At 34.2% G+C, this 17,780-nt stretch overlaps 1 protein-coding gene across 1 annotated transcript; it reads right to left on the reverse strand.

Moving 5' to 3' along the window:
- Nucleotides 1-11,798: 11,798 nt before the first annotated feature.
- LOC118646828 lies at nt 11,799-13,843 on the reverse strand. Its single transcript, XM_036290557.1, has 2 exons — nt 13,595-13,843; nt 11,799-13,437 (listed from the first exon to the last, which is right to left on the reverse strand). The coding sequence occupies exons 1-2, from the start codon at nt 13,841-13,843 to the stop codon at nt 12,667-12,669; spliced, it is 1,020 nt and encodes a 339-aa protein (XP_036146450.1). The 3' UTR covers nt 11,799-12,666.
- Nucleotides 13,844-17,780: the final 3,937 nt, after the last annotated feature.

The following is a 17,780-nucleotide window of genomic DNA, read 5'->3' on the forward strand; positions in this document are numbered from 1 at the left end:
GACAAGGACAGACCGGGAGAGACAGGGAGAGACCGGGAGAGACCGGAAGAGACGGGTCGAGAGGGGAAAAGACGGGGAGAGACGGGAGAGACGGAGAAAGACCGGGAGAGACGGGGAAAGACCGGAAGAGACGGGGAGAGACGGGGAGAGACGGGCAGAGACGGGCAGAGACGGGGGGAGACCGGGAGAGACGAAGAAAGATCGAGAGAGACCGGGAGAGACCGGGAGAGACTGGGAGAGACCGGGAGAAACGGAGAGAGAGAGAGAGAGGGGGGGAAGAGAGAAGTGCGTGCATCCGTGCGTGTGTATACTGTGGATTATTTTACTCAAACGAAAGATTTTCAAAAGTTAGTTTTCTCTATTGATTATTTTTTATTTGTTTTTTTTTTAAATTTATTAATTTCTATATGTGCACGCGTACGTGTGCATGCATATGTCACAATATTATTTTATAACTAACAATAATAGTTAATTAATTAATGTATATAAAGTTCCAAAAAATGTTGATCTTATATAGAAAGATACATGTAATGTCAAAGTATTTAATAATTCATTAACAATTGTAACTTTTTTTTGTACATTGTGAAGTATCTTACTCGAACAAAAGACTTTCGGAAGTTAGTTTTCTGTATTGATTTTTGTAAAAGATGTTGATCTCATTTTATATGGAAAAGTACACATATAATGTCAAAGTATTTAATAATTTATTAGCAATTGTAATTTTGTTTTTCAAACTATGTTGTCAATCTCTAATGCTAAGAAGAAATTAAAGAAAAAAAAACAAGAAGAAGAAGAGTCAGAGCTGACAACATTTCGTTACATTTCAGTGTCAATATCATATTACTTTAAAGAAGATTTATGTATGTTGTGTATATTGTATTTCTTTTTTCTTTTTTTATGTGTATAATATTTTTAAAAAAGAAAGAAAATTAGATAATAAATTAATATATGTAAGTATACTTTCTCTGTTTCTCTCTCTCTTTCTCTCTCTCTCTCTATTTCGTTTTCCTTTCTTTTTGTATATAATTATTTATTTATATAATTATTATTGCAATTGTTATTTTTAAAAAGTAAAAAACTAAATAGCGCGCGCGTAGCGCGCGCCTGTGTTGTTCTAGTAGTAATAAAAAATACAAGAATATAATTTTATAATAGTTTAAGAATATAATATTATAATAAAATAGCATATCTTTTTGCTCGTAAATTTATCATAAAAGTGTGAAAAGCAAGCAATTGTATATACACTCAGTCGAAAAAAAAAACGATACACCTAAAATTTGTCAAAAAATCACTAAACTTCTAACAACGATAACTACGCGAGTAATAAAGGTAGGAAGGTTTCTAAAAAGCATGCGATAGAACAGATTTTCCCCTTTAAAATGCTTTTCTACTCGTCTCGATACGATGATTTTTCGCTGAGATATACGCATTTAAAGTAAAAAAACTACCTTTTTATTCAAATGCGCGTATCTTAGCGAAAAATCATCGTATCGAGACGAGTAAAAAAGCATTTTGAATGGAAGACTCTGTACTATCGCAAGCTTCTTATCCCATTAAGTTTTGACACTTGCCTCACGCTATGGATTGTTGCAAACTCACGGAACTCGCAACTCGCAACTCGCTCGTGATGTTGATTTGGCTATACCAGACAGCATTGAGTTGTCACAAATCATGATGGTAGTAGATGGCTGTGCTTATCATATATTTCGGTCCTAGAGAAAATTACTCGGATAGCCATTATCGTAAACACCCAATGCTTAAGGAAATCTTACTTCATGGCGAAAACGTGAAAAGTTAAAAATTTCATGTAACTATGGACGGGATTCATAGACCGATCTTAAGCTCAAGCATTGTCTTATGTCTAGCTTCGAGCCGACTGGAGACTTACTTAACCAATGAAATAACAGCATTGACGTCTCAAGATCGTGCTTAAGGGCCACCGCACAAACTCTTCCATAACGCGTTACGTTACGTTAAGTACTCCATACGAACCTAAGTTGTACTTAAAATTTAACTTAAATCAACGCACAAAGAAATCCTTAACGTAAGAACTTAAGAACTTACGTTAAGGATTTCTTTGTGCGTTGATTTAAGTTAAATTTTAAGTACAACTTAGGTTCGTATGGAGTACTTAACGTAACGTAACGCGTTATGGAAGAGTTTGTGCGGTGGCCCTAAGCTGGAACTTGAATAAGATTCGACTATGAATTCCGGCCTATCTCTTTCTATTGGTGTCGAATAGAAAGAGACAGTAACTTAAAACTTTTCACGTTTCCGCCCTAGGGGAAAAATTACATGATTGATACCCAGTACAGCAGTGCAGCTACTAAGAACTAAAGACCTATAATCAAAGATTCGTCAATGGCGAACACAATTTTGATTGGTCACTTGAGTCACATGGTTTATCCGCCATTGCGTACCCATGCTGGGCGAGGAAGAGGGGAGAGTGCTCTGTGTATAGGTTAAAGGAATATGTGTCAGAAATTATAAGGTAATTCAATCTCTGCACTCTCGAGGGTCACTATATTTTGACGATACACTCAGGAAGAACAAGAAAAATTAAATTTGCATCTGTTATATAGCTGCGTACAACTTGGAGCAGGCTCGCATTGTTTACTATCTCCACTACTCCAGACCCCAGCCCCCGGCCCCAGCCCCCATCCAGTCTCCGTATGGGTACAAGATGGTGGATAGCAGTCATGGTGGGGGGCCATTGGCGCATCTTTGATTATAGGTCTTTACTAAGAACATAAACCTATGATTGGTACCAAAGAGCACGTTTATAACGTACGTTTAGTTAGAACACTAAAAAAGTAGGTATTCTAAGGCACTATAAAAGTGAGAATTCTCACGTCCGCCATTTTTCTTCTAACTAACATGAAAAATTAGGTATGTTTTGTATATATATATATATATACGTCAATAATCTTTGGAAGCATCAAACTTTATGCGACAATGAAAGACACGATATTTATGATCTTGAGACTGTAAAGGTTATTGCAATGTATTATATATATAAAACATTATGCTAGTTACCCAGTGAACACATTTTATAGCGGCAATATAACATGGAAGTTACATGTAATTTAACATTGTTATTCTTGTGATATGTAGGTGCTATATGACATGGAAATAACCTGTTACGTAATATTTGTTATACGCAAGTGATATAGGTGTTATACATCGTTTTGGCGTTACAGTTATTCAACAAAAATTGTATAATCGTAACATAACACGTTCGTATCAATGTTATTACGGAACGATGCGTCGTAGTTGACTTAGAAATCAGACAAGATTATAACATCCTGAATGATAGATCTATTATTTGATAATAAAAAAAATTATTATAAAGATAATGTTTTCAAAAATAACGGTTTGTCTACAATTACTGCGCACAAAAAATGCACAAAATCGAAATTCATCATGTGCTGAACAAAAACAGAATAATAAATGTATACTATTCAATTTTTCTTAAAATTACGATCTATATAGTTAACCATCTAATTAATCATTTGAACGCTTCAAAGATTAGTGCTAAATAGATCGCAATTTCCATCAAATTATTAAGGTTATGGAAAAAGATAAATTTAACAATGAAATTAATAAGTAAATAAATTAATGCTATATATTTTTATAAAAAATAATATAGTTGCGTCAGTTTATAACATATAAGTATATGTAGACAATAACAAGTACCCATATCAATGAGTCAAATTGGCGTAGCAGGTAGAGTACAAGGTTCGTCATCCCGGGTCCCGGGTTCAAACCTAGCAGCGGCAAGTAAGAATAAAATAAAAAATAACATAATTTAAAGTTAATTAATTAATAAAAATTTATCCTAAATTTAGTATGTGCTGTTGATAAAAATAATTTAAAAGAAATAAAATTTTTATTTTATTTTATTTTTCTTTGTTGTAACTGTTGTGTGACGGTTAGATAACATGTAATTATAAGATGTTATATTGCTGAGTCGGAAATTGTAACTTACATGTAACTCAGATAGCCAGTATGATATAATAAAGATATTAGCATCTTACTACGCATTTATGTCGTCCCTTGTGCTGTTGTTTGCTAGCATTCGATGTCGGAAATAAAATTCTTTGCACGTTTCGAACATTATGCTAGCATTACTTAAGATCAGTGTCGAATGCTAGCAAATAACAGCACAAGGGACGACGTAAATGCGTAGCAAGATGCTAACATCTTTATTAGCAATATGAGAACAATTTGTGCTCATACATACATTTGTGGCTATCTGGGAAGTTACGTGTAATTTCAGAGTAACGTAACCTGTTATATTCGGTTACATTGCTGTTACATTGCTACTATATTACTGTGTTTACTGGATAATGTAGCTAGAAGATAAAATATAAATATACAATTAAAAGTCGGAAAATTTATTTTTATTATTTTAGATCAAAAAAAAATATTTACGTTAATAAAAGAATTAGTAAAAAAGTAAAATTTATATATATTATATTATATTATATAATAATAAAGAAATTTTTTTTCATTAAAAATATTTTGAGGTTAGAATACCCTTCCGAATTCCGTAAAACATACTCCATGGGGAACGAGGGCATCAAAAACTTGGAACAATAAGCTGATTCTGATTGGCTAACCCTCTCCATTACTTTTCCGAGATTCCGTTTTCCGGATTCCGGCTACCATGGGACAGCACCCTAAGAAAAAAGTTATATGATCGCTGCCCTGGTGCAACAAGTTAGAATAAAGGTGCCTTTTCACGTGCTGCTGAAATCGACCGTTTGAGCAGAAAGGAACCTGAGAACGGCCCCCGCGGCGTTTTTTTAAGGCACTATAAAAGTGAGTATTCTCACGTCCGCCATTTTTCTTTTAACTAGCATGAAAAATTAGGTATGTTTTGTATATATACAGGGTGTTTGGTAAAGATTTATGCAATTTTTATAAGCAGATAGAGCGCATTAAGCTGAACATAAAATCCTCATCGTTTTTCCATTTTCGCAATAGTTAACGAGTTATAGACTTGTAAAATTTTCTGTATTAGCCCGGCCTACCGGCAAATGTAAGCACGCCGAGCGCCCGACCGCGGCAGCCGCCTCTCCCTAGCGCTTGAACCTTGTGATTGCTAGGCGCGCGGGGGGAGTTGTTACAACAAGCGGCAATGGATACGCACAATGTGTACGTGTACATACATGTGTACAAAAAAATATCAGTTCTAATGCTTAAAAAAGCAATTACTACATTTATTTTTTTAAATAAATAATAATTATTTTTAATAAAAAATATTTTTTTGATGATAGTCTTAAATGTCGTAAACTGTCATAAATTTTAAAAGAAGCTATTATCATGTGCTGAAAAATAAATTTATTCTCTTTAAACAACATTAGAAAATTTTATCGATTAAAATGGAAATAACAACCAAATAAAATGTTTGTTTCAACTTTATATTCTTAATTAAAAATTAAATAACAAGGATATTTATATTTTTAATAAAATTAATCCTTGTGATGGACTTATAATACACGGAAAAAACTTTATGGTAAAAATTACTAAGTAGTAAACACGTGACAAGGAGGAATTATGAAAATTTTTATTATGTTTTTCATCAAATTACGATAATATTTACACTACTTATATGATATAACTCTCTGAAATTTCTTCTTACAGTTCGTGGTTACTATCATAGATAATAAATCATACATAATTTTACTATAAAATTTTCTCCGTGTAGATTTACAAATATATAAATTTATTAAATGTTTGAAAACTTATAAACAATATTTATTTAATTCAAGAAAATTTTAGTATGTAATGTGTGTGTGTGTGTGTGTGTGTGTGTGTGTGTGTGTGTGTGTGTGTGTGTGTGTGTGTGTGTGTGTGTGTGTGTGTGTGGTGTATGTACGTACATACGCAGAAAAGAATAATCACTTTGTGACAGGAAAATGAATAATCATTCCTTAGTTCACGATTTTATATCACTATTATTATTCATGCTGATTACTATACAATACACGCACACGTAGAAAAATATGATTCTAGTTTTAAGAAAATCAATTATTCACTTTTAATTTTAATTTTTTTTAATAATTATCTTATTTTTAATGGTTGAAAAGAATATTCTATTGATAATAAACACCTCATTTTACACAAAACAAATAATGTTTAACATTTTCGTGTATGTACACACACACACACACACACACACACACACACACACATTACATACTAAAATTTTCTTGAATTAAATAAATATTGTTTATAAGTTTTCAAACATTTAATAAATTTATATATTTGTAAATCTACGCGGAGAAAATTTTATAAAATTATGTATGATTTATTATCTATGATAGTAACCACGAACTGTAAAAAGAAATTTCAGAGAGTTATATCATATAAGTAGTGTAAATATTATCGTAATTTGATGAAAAACATAATAAAAATTTTCATAATTCCTCCTTGTCACGCGTTTACTACTTACCATAGTAATTTTTACCATAAAGTTTTTTCCGTGTATTATAAGTCTATCACAAGGATTAATTTTATTAAAAATATAAATATCCTCGGTATTTAATTTTTAATTAAGAATATAAAGTTGAAACAAACATTTTATTTGGTTGTTATTTCCATTTTAATCGATAAAATTTTCTAATGTTTAAAGAAAAATAAATTTGTTTTTGAACACACGATAATAGCTTCTTTTAAAATTTATGACAGTTTACGACATTTAAGACTATCACAAAAAAAAATTTTTTTATTAAAAATAATCATTATTTATTAAAAAAAATAAATTTAGTAATTGCTTCTTTAAGCATTAGAACTGATATCTTTTTGTACACATGTATGTACACGTTCACATTGTGCGTAGCCATTGCCGCTTGTTGTAACAACTCCCCCCGCGCGCCTAGCAATCTCAAGGTTCAAGCGCTAGGGAGGGGCGGCCGCCGCGGTCGGACGCTCGGCGTGCTTGCATTTGCCGGTAGGCCGGGTTAATACAGAAAATTTTACAAGTCTATAACTCGTTAACTATTGCGAAAATGGAAAAACGATGAGGATTTTATGTTCAGCTTAATGCGCTCTACCTGCTTATAAAAATTGCATAAATCTTTACCAAACACCCTATATACATATACGTCAATAATCTTTGGAAGCACCAAACTTTATGCGACAATGAAACGAAGACACGATATTTATGATCTTGAGACTTTAAAGGTTATTGTGATTATTATATATGTAAAACATTATGCTAGTTACTTGTTAGTTTGAAGAAAAATGGTGAACGTGAGAATACCTACGTTTTTAGTGCTCTACCTTTTTCATGCGACCTAGAGAGCCTCTAGGAGAGAGAGGCGACAACTGGTCACGTGACCATACACTCCGCGATTGGCTGGCACGATCACGATTACATACAGAATTTGGTCATGCGACGCCAATGCAGAACAGATCGTTGGTTATGTTTCGAAGTATATTTACGATATTATTTATATTTCGGAGTATATTTACGAAGTATATCTTATTTTGTAATAAATGTAAAGAATATCTAGCTGTTAATTTGACGATGTAGAATACTTTTAGGTAATTAATTCTTCATCTATTACAAACAACGTTATCGCTATGCCATCAAATTGCACAGCTTATAAATGCATCAATAATAGCGATAAGGGCTATTTATTATTCAGATACCCGAAAGATGATGTATTAAAACAAAAATGGATTGCTGCAGTTGGAAGAAGCAAAAACTGGTCACCTAGCAGTTCTCAAAAACTTTATGAGGTTAGTAACAATATGCAGTTTGCTTTGACTTTGCGTTTCAGAAAAGATGTAACAATATAATTTTTTGTTGAATTCAAACCACATTTGTATTTTCCCCTATTTAGATACATTTTTTGCCATTGGAAGTAGAATTTGTTGCTGGACGCAAACAAGTGAAGTCTGGTGCAGTTCTATCTCGCTTCTGTACTTATGTTTCAGAAGATAAAGAGAATTGTTTAAGAAAAAACCAAAAAGATTACCCACATTGTTGCTTCTTCTTCTTCTTCTTTTTCTTTAACCCAATGGATTTCTGTCTCTTTCGAGACAAAGCACCACAATTTCAAGGTTTTTATGAGCAGCAGTTGTGGGGGTTAGCTGTGCCCTTAACTAATCTTCTTTGTTCCTCTTGTTTATGGCCGAGTCCCCGGGCGTTTCGGGGAATCCATGCGAACCTACAAAGCAGATACCCTGGCGAGAAACTCAACAAATTTCTTATTTATTAGTACATAATGATATATTACTGTTTAAATATGTAAATTACATTTTTCTACGAATTTGATGATGGCTCTGGCTAACTTTTTGTCCAGTTTAATGAATAGGGATTCTATTGTGAAAGGAGCATAGTGTTTATAGTTAAAAAGTTTATTACAGAGTATTTGTTTTGCTTCACTATTATTGGGGCAAATCCAAAAAATGTGGTTGATATCTTAGAAAGGGCAACCACATTCGCATGCTGGAGATTCAATTAAACCGAACTTGTGCTTCGTTCCCCCAGTGTATGGATAACCCGTTATCATTCTAGACAAAACGTTCTGTTGAGCGCGGTTCGGACCGTATTTGGATATCCTTGTAATATTCAAGTCAGCAAAATTCTCCATATAATAAATTCCTGTCCCTTTATTAATCGTCCTGAAAAAATCTTCAATCTTGTTATAATCCGTCTTCAAAAACCTCAAGATATCCAGAAATGTAACCTTATCCTCCACGAGTTCCCCCATCAACGCACCATCCTTGGCTGCCGAATCGGCTTTTTTATTACCTGCAATGTTTTTGTGAGCTGGGCACCATGAGAAACGCACTCTACCACCCTGTTTATGTATATTATTAATTAAATTTCTAATGTCTTCCATCCAGTGATTGAGTTTTACAATCGTATTTTTATATATGTCTGACGTAGAGTTAATAATATCTAAATTGCTTTTTGAATCTGTACAGATATTAATGTATTTCCAACCTTGAACTTGTGATATCATTATGGCTTTATAGAGTGCCACCGACTCTGCTGTAAAGGAGCTGGTAAAATGATTAAGTTTATATTTATAATATGTGTCAGTATGAGGAATGAATACAGCACAATTAACCAAATGGGTATTGTTCTCCAATTCCGTTCTGGATCCATCCGTATAAATCACAATCTCTTCTTCGTTAGTACAATTGAATGCTATTAAATTGTTGAAAGCATGGGGGTTGTTACACATCAAGGCCAGTTTGCCCGATCTGAAATCAATTTCCACTTCTTCTTGGACGAATGGTCGTGGGTAATGGTACACCGGGTGGATATCCCATATATGAAGGTACTTCTCGTATGGTCTGATATGTGGAGATCTTTTCACTAAAAAAGGAACATTCCTATCTGCCAAATGTTTTGTTTGTGTTGCAATGTAAAAATTTTTGATTTTATTTATAATGATATTATTCTTGAGTTGTATTAATTTACAAACATATCTATCCATTTTGATACTTATGCGACCAGTAAGACTTTTTTGTTGGCTAAATTTCCAGCAAACTCTATTTGGTGTAGACTTGGGCAAGCCAATTGCTACTTTATATGCCTGGCATAAGATCCTTTCCAAAATTTTAACATAGGAGCAAGCGGCACTTATGTACCACATGCTTCCCCATTCTATCTGAGCTCCTATGCGTTCACAAACTTTAAACAGAAAGACGGGCATATGCCCCAAGATAATCCAGCTATCCATTTTAGTATGTTAATATATTTCATTGATTTGGTTTTTAAATATTCAATGTGGTTTCTCCATCTTAGACCAGGATCCAGTATCATGCCCAAATACCTTATCTCTTTACTCATCTCAATAGATTTTGAATCCGGTATTAGATAACCAGTATTCACAGTAGGTTTTTTCCTGTTAAAGATTATACATTGGGTTTTGGAAACCGATAAGTCTAAGTCAAGTGACTTTAGCCAATCTTCGACGTTTGTAAAAGAGGTAGATAATGAGTCTTTGATGGCCTCCAGGTTATTACCAGAACAAACTATCGCCACGTCGTCCGCAAACTAAATAGTTTGGCAGTTATATGAGATGTGCCAGAGGATGTCCTTTACGTAGATATTAAAAAGAATGGGACTTAAGGACGAACCCTGGGGGAGGCCCCTTTGGATCCATCTGTTATCAAGCCAAGTACCAGTTTCAAAGAAGCTCGCACTTCTTAGACCCAGGAAGTTACTGAAGAAAGCTTTATAAGATTTTGGAATATTGAGATTATTAATCATAGAGTATAGAATATACGGATTCACATTGTCGTATGCAGATTTTATGTCCAAGAAGAGGGCTCCCGACATCTGCCCTCTAGAAAAAGCTCTATAAACTTCAAGGTTTAATAGTGCCAAGCAATCTTCGCATGATTTGCCCCTCCTAAAGCCGAATTGTATTCTAGGCAACAAGTTCTCTTTTTCCACAAATTTATCGAATCTGTTTAAAATCAAGTTTTCAAATACTTTTAAGATGTTGGATGCTAGTGAGATGGATCTGAAGCCCTTCCCTTATTTTGCTTAGGAATCAAGACCACGTCCACCTTTCTCCAATTCGCTGGGAAGGATTCGTCCACAATTATCTTATTAAAGATAAATAGAAGCGATTCAATTGGTTTGATAAGCAACAACTTGAGGAGAGCGTTACTTATGCAGTCTGGCCCCGGAGTACTTTCAGTTTTTAAGTTGTTAATGATTGAGAGAAGCTCATACATGTTGAAATGTATCTCGAAATCTTTAGCGGAGGCAGAAGTTATTGGATTATCAAAAGGTTGGCTCACTTAGTCGGGTGCCATGTTGTTTATGGTTCCATATATCGCCGGCGTGACATGATTCACAGGAGAATTAACGGGGTTCAGAAATGAACTTTTTCTGAACGAACTAATGACTTGCCAGAAATTTCTGGTGCCCAGGTGGAGTTCAGGTCATTTACTAAGATCCTAAAGTTTTGGTTTTTCCTTTTATTGATAAGTTTCCTGGTGTCCTCTGAAACTTTCCTATATACTTACAAATTATACCGAGAGTGGCATTTCCTAAGATTCTCATAGGCAATTCTCCTTTTCTCCACAGCTCGTTTACATTCCTCGTCCCACCAAGGCTTATCCCGGGTTCTGCCTTCCCTTCTAATTACTGGTGTATATCTGTATCGACACTTCCGTAGGTCGAAGCTCTTCTTCACGCCACTACCATCCATCAGGACAGCTCCAGAACGGATTGCACTTCCGATTATCATTTCCTCCCACTGTAAGTAAAACTCAGCTTCCTTTCTATCCGTGTTCACCGAAGAAGATACAGCCTCTGATGTGGCTTCCATAAACATATCCTTGTCCATACGAAAAATATCCAATTTCCTTTTGGAATAAATTCCTGGAGAAGGATCAGTATTAAATTTTTTAGTTTAAGAAGAGAAATCCCCAATCAAAAACGAAATTGGAATGTGGTCGCTTCCCGTCGGGTCTGGGCCGACCGACCAAGATGAAGCAGATAAGAATTGTCCAGAAACCAAAGTCAAGTCTGATACGCTTACATAATTCGGGTTGGCCGAAATTCTAGTGCATGAACCATCATTCAAAATCATGAATGGAGATCCAACCACAATCTCACCCAAAGCTTTACCCGCCGAGTTTGTAACGGAAGATCCCCAAGCTATGTTTTGGGCGTTAAAGTCTCCGCATATGCAGACGTTGAATTCTGACAACAAATTCGACAAAACCGTAAAGATTTTGTTCCATGAGTTCATGCTTACATGATTAGAAGGAAGTCTGTACAAGGACACAAACAACATTCTCTTTTTAGATTTTTTCTTGTCCATAATAGATACTGCTGTGTATTCGATTCCCGTATTAAGGGGTAAACCAATGTTGAGAGATTTGGCGTCCAAATTGCTCTTAACCAGGGTAGCCGTACCACCGCCAATCACGTTGGCATTTTTATCCGTCCTAAAGATATTATATGTTGTTATTGAAAGATATTTTATTCCTCGGAGAAAGCCAAGTTTCCTGTAGGCATATTAAATCATAATCCATGTTCAGGTTAGATAGTTTATGCTTTTTGTCGATAATGCCTCTAGAATTCCACTGAAGAACTTTTAGATCCATTTCTAACAGACAAAATGTGAAAACTCTGCCCATTGATATACCACAAGATTTAATATTATTGGGGATCCTCATTTCCAAAAATTGAAGCGGCAACAAAAACAAATTCCCTCCATTTGTTTTCCAGAGGTTTTTCTGAAACTAGAAGTTTAGTAATATCATTCAAAATAGCACCCGTATTCAAATTCTTTTCATTGCGGTAGATACTACTAAGGCTTGGAATCATACACGAATCCCGTGATTGTCTTCGTGAACCACGTTCCCTGGAACGTATCGAGAATGTTCGGGAGTTTTGAGATCCCCTGCGGTGACTATTATATTCAAGTTCAATTAATGAAGCTGGCCTTACACTTGTAGTCGCTTGTTCTACCAAGAAAGGGTTGAGGTTATCTTGGTTTTGTTGAGTCGAGCAATTCCTTATTGTTGTAGGTGGATATGATACGTTTTCGTCTCCGCTCATGGTCTTTTGGTTCGGAAACGGTCTTTTATCCCTTTTAGGTTTTGTAGAAAACGTTTTGTTCAAATTAACCAGACTATTAGAATAATTTGATTGTTCTCATTACGGTTATTTTATATAAACCAATCCATGTAGACTGAAGACTTAAAAATTTGTGCTACTTGAGAGGTAGAGGTAATTTCCTTGCTTTTTATTAGACGTCTCGCTGAAAATTGAGAACAATTTGTATAAGCCATGACATAGTTGATTAGTTTAAAGTGGAGGAAGGATGGACAAATCGTGTCCAAGGCACCATGGTCGCCCCCACAATTGGAGCATCTCAGTAAATCTATGTTGCAGTCACGTAATTCGTGGTCTCTACCGCACTTTTCACATCTGGGCGTGCCCCTACATAGTTTGTTTGAGTGTCCCCATCTACAGCAAATGGTACATTTCCTTACCTTGTTAATAAAAGGTAGTATCCTATGTTTAACTTTATATAAGTATATATATTCCGGAAGTAGATTAGATTCGAACGTAATTTTCATGGATGATGATGGTTTTAATAAGTTGTTATTTTTCCGATCAAGAAATTTCAGACGCTCTACTTTAATTATATTTAGTTTATACTGATAGATGTCCGGCCACTCCAAGCCCTCCAAGAATTCTTCTTTTGAAATATCCGGAGAAATATCTCTAATCACTCCTGTACGCAGCACTTTAAAGCTCGGTATATAGGCTACCCAATCATTAGGGAGGAGATCCTCCGTATCCAAAAATTTATTGGCTTCCTCCAGAGACCTAAAATTGATACTGATTAAGTTTTTTCCTTTTCTTCTGATATTCAGAATATTATCGTATATATGGTTGTTGTTTGATTCCTTTTTTTCTGTATAGTATTTGGCCTATACTTGTAGGATGTAGGTTGCCAATATTCAATCCTGGTCTGCCCGGCAAAGATTTCACAAAGATGAGAAAGGGTCCTGTGTTTGATCTTGAGTACCGATTGCTACACTGAGATTTCAAGAAATTCAGTCTTTCCGATGCGATATCCACATCTACGTTAACTGTTGGTTCACTGTCCGTGTTTCCAATAATAACCTCTTTAACTGCTTCAGGTGTGAAATGCGTTGGATGAGTATATTCCAAAGGTAAGGACTTATCATGTGTGCTTACATCTTTAGGTGAGAGATCAGATCTCGGGGAATCACGTTTACGTTTCTTCTTGGGAGTTGCATTCTGGTTTCCCGACGCAATAATATGGACAGGTGATGTGGGCCTGTTAAAGTCACAGCTTCCGTTCTTAGACATCTTGACGGCTTAGACAAATTTTTCCAGTTGTTACTTTATTATTTAGTATAATCAAACTTGCAGGACATGTAACAAACCATCAAAAATCCTAACTTTCTCAAAAACCGAGATCACCAACAGATCGAAATTCAGTTACAAAACAATATATAAATTTTCAATAAGTGATATTCAATAGTAACACATATATAATACCTAGGTAATTAGACACATAAAAACAGTGAACACATATATATGTATATCAATTTGCATAGCGAAATATAGTAGCTACCCAGTGAACACATTTTATAGCGGCAATATAACATGGAAGTTACATGTAATTTAACATTGTTATTCTTGTGATATGTAGGTGCTATATGACATAGAAATAACCTGTTACGTAATATTTGTTATACGCAAGTGATATAGCTGTTATACATCGTTTTGGCGTTATAGTTATTTAACAAAAATTGTATAATCGTAACATAACACGTTCGTATCAATGTTATTACGGAACGATGCATCGTAGTTGACTCAGAAATCAGACAACATTATAACATCCTGAATGACAGATCTATTTGATAATAAAAAAAATTATTATAAAGATAATGTTTTCAAAAATAATGGTTTGTCTACAATTACTGCGCACAAAAAATGCACAAAATTGAAATTCATCACGTGCTAAACAAAAACAGAATAATAAATGTATACTATTCAATTTTTTCTTAGAATTACGATCTATATAGTTAACCATCTAATTAATCATTTGAACGCTTCAAAGATTAGTGCTAAATAGATCGCAATTTCCATCAAATTAGTTATTAAGGTTATAGAAAAAGATAAATTTAACAATGAAATTAATAAGTAAATAAATTAATGCTATTTATTTTTAATATGTTTTGCAAAATTTAATTGCTTTTATAAAAAATAATATAGTTGCGTCAGTTTATAACATATAAGTATATGTAGACAATAACAAGTACCCATATCTATGAGTCAAATTGGCGTAGCAGGTAAAGTACAAGGTTCGTCATCCTAAGGTCCCGGGTTCAAACCTTGCAGCGGCAAGTAAGAATAAAATAAAAAATTACATAATTTAAATTTAATTAATTAATAAAAATTTATTCTAAATGTAGTATGTGCTGTTGATAAAAATAATTTCAAAAAATGAAATTTTTATTTTATTTTATTTTTCTTTGTAACTGTTGTGTAACGGTTAGATAACATGTAATTATAACATGTTATATTGCTGAGTCGGAAATTGTAACTTACATGTAAGTTACGTGTAATTTCAGAGTAACGTAACCTGTTATATTCGGTTACATTGCTGTTACACTGCTGCTATATTACTGTGTTCACTGGGTATTATCACAATTACCTAGTAAAACAATAAATAATAATTGATAAGTAATAAATAGTGAAAAATGGTAATTGTAATCGCACGTTTATAAATTTTTATAAATATACATATATATATTTTAATAAAATCAAATGTGTAATATATTTTCTATAATTTTTGTTTCAGAAGTAACTTACTTAGCTGAAAGATAGAATCATACGCAGACTAGTTATCTGTAGCATGTAATTCACCTTCTAAATTTTTATTTTACTTTTTACTTAAATTTTTAACCGAGCGTACTTTAATTGATGTTAATTATTTTTTCTTAAATTTTATATTTAGATTTTTAAAAATTTCAGCTGAGTCGATGAAGAATTGCATTCTCATTTTATTATTTTACAACCAACAGCAAACAATTAGATTCGAGAAGAAAGAATACATGTTCGTGCAAGTTCGATCTTGTCTCGTCTCTAACAGTTACTTCACATTCCGAATTCAAATTTTTACTCATTACTTTTACATAAATTTTTAGTTCAAAATGTTTTTATCAATAATACTTAATTTTTATAAATTTTTACATTTAATTTTTGTGATTTGAATTTTTGTGTAGCTATCGTAGTGTAATTATTTAAAACTAAAAAATTTAAATAAAATTTTATTTTACAAAAATTTTATTTACGTTTTCCCACAACTGTCTCATTTGCGTGCGCAAATTTTATCACGTTACAAACAGAGGTAAGGGCATTTCCCGTGATGTAAACGCGAATTCATTCAATATTCTTCTTCCGAAGCGTCAACTTCGCGAACAAAAAGTTTTCTTCAACCCTCTCGAACTTTCGAATTGAAAGTGTGAGTGTTACGTGCCTTATTTCATTCACTGATTTCATTCTGTGTCTTTATACAACGCAGAAGAAGAAGAAGAAGAAGAAGAAAGAACAATAGCCAGTCAGCAACAAAGTGTTAATTATAACTCCTCGAACCAGGCGATTTACGATAATTTCGGAACGCGTAACTTCGACGACGGAAGAAACGAGCGGCTTCATATGCTGCTTACCACTACGTACGGACTCGCATTTGAAGAGAATACAAGTCGGATTACAATCGACGTGCGATGGAGTTTTCACCGCATTAATAAAAATAGGTAACAATGCTGACGGTATTATTCTCGATGCTGACTCGTGGCTGCAATTTCAAGAACACATGAGTCTCATGAGCGAGTACTTGAACGGCGATGGTAAATTAAAGCTGAACGCCATTGCTATAAAAAACATTTCCATTTGTTTCACTTCGAGCTATGGATCAAAATCAATATTAATAACGTACAAGAAAACTGAGGAAGATCGTTTTTCGGAAGAAAATTCCAAAGATGCTGCGGATTCTTCACCACCGACTAAGAAACGGAGAAACTATTCCGTAGCAATAGTGATGCAGAAAACTACATTTCAGGGACTGCAAAATGTAATCAAATGTGTCAACGCTTATTTGGAACATTAAAAATTGTTTAGCGATAACGTCAATGTGTGTGCGCGTCGCTTACTTCAAGAAATCGAACTTAAACTACCGCTAAGTTATGTAGATTGTGAGATTATAAAATTAACAATAAAAGGAAATCAGGAAGAAATTGAACGTAATGTACGTACTCAAATCCACGATTTAACTTTCCACGAGGCATATTTTAATATAATATTTTTGGAACTGATTTCGCTGCGATGTAACGAAATTGTCAATATAATTTTGTCAAAACGTAGAGCATAAACTTTGTTTAATTTTTGACAATTGCTCTGTATTTTGTATGAAAAAGTCCGAGTATTAAAATAAAATTAATTTTATTTTAAACTCCACATATATTTTTTTTACTTCCTTCTATAATACAAAACTATTCTTTAACGTAAGAATCGAAAAACATTTCTGTTCTGCTTAGTCATCGCATTCCAAAAGAAACTGGAATTTGTATTCAATAACTTTTCTAACCATCCAAGTAGACAAAAAAGAGACTAACTTTTCCGTTAATGCGTTAAGTTAATCCCACATTCCTTGCATTCTTTAACTTCCTTACTTTCCCTTGTAGCCTACGATGCTTTTATTTGTAATTTTAGTCCTTCTCTATTTCTTTTCCACGCCCTTTTATGTCCTCCATCCCCCACTGAGCAAGACGTTCAAATCTAAGTTCCGACATTTTGTCTTCCTCACGACAGCTTCGTCATTTTCCTTTGACAGGACTCTAGTCCCAAAATATTTTCCCACTCTCTATTCAAATTCTAGTAGTATGTACATGCCAGTCAATCAAGGCTCTGGGCAGCTATGGGGTGCCAATCAAATCGCCCCGTTAAACAGGACTCCCTAGTTCCTTAAATGTCCTCCCACTCTCTATTCAAAATCTAGTAGTATGCTCAGGGTAACCAATCAAGGCTCTGGGCAGTTATGAGGTACCAAAACGCTTCCTTAAACTTTTCCCCCTTCAGTGACGTCATTCCGTCTAGATCCCCCCACCTAGGGCCAAACGGGAGGAGAGGGGGTTTGTTTTGACACCAGAGAGAGGAGGAGTGGGGGTTTGTTTTGACGCCCCATAGCTGCCCATATACTACTCATCTATCTGTATTGTCTAGATTATAAAATGCATAA

Source organism: Monomorium pharaonis, chromosome 8, assembly GCF_013373865.1.
Source record: "Monomorium pharaonis isolate MP-MQ-018 chromosome 8, ASM1337386v2, whole genome shotgun sequence".
Lineage (NCBI taxonomy): Eukaryota > Metazoa > Arthropoda > Insecta > Hymenoptera > Formicidae > Monomorium > Monomorium pharaonis.

What these genes read in the sequence shown, in the direction of transcription:
- LOC118646828 (XM_036290557.1), bottom strand. Translation starts at nt 13,843, where the DNA reads ATGTCTAAGAACGGAAGCTGTGACTTTAACAGGCCCACATCACCTGTC. An exon ending in ACAGTGAACCAACAGTTAAC is followed by an intron (nt 13,438 to 13,594) that starts GTAGATGTGGAT and finishes CTACAAGTATAG; the next exon opens with GCCAAATACTATACAGAAAA.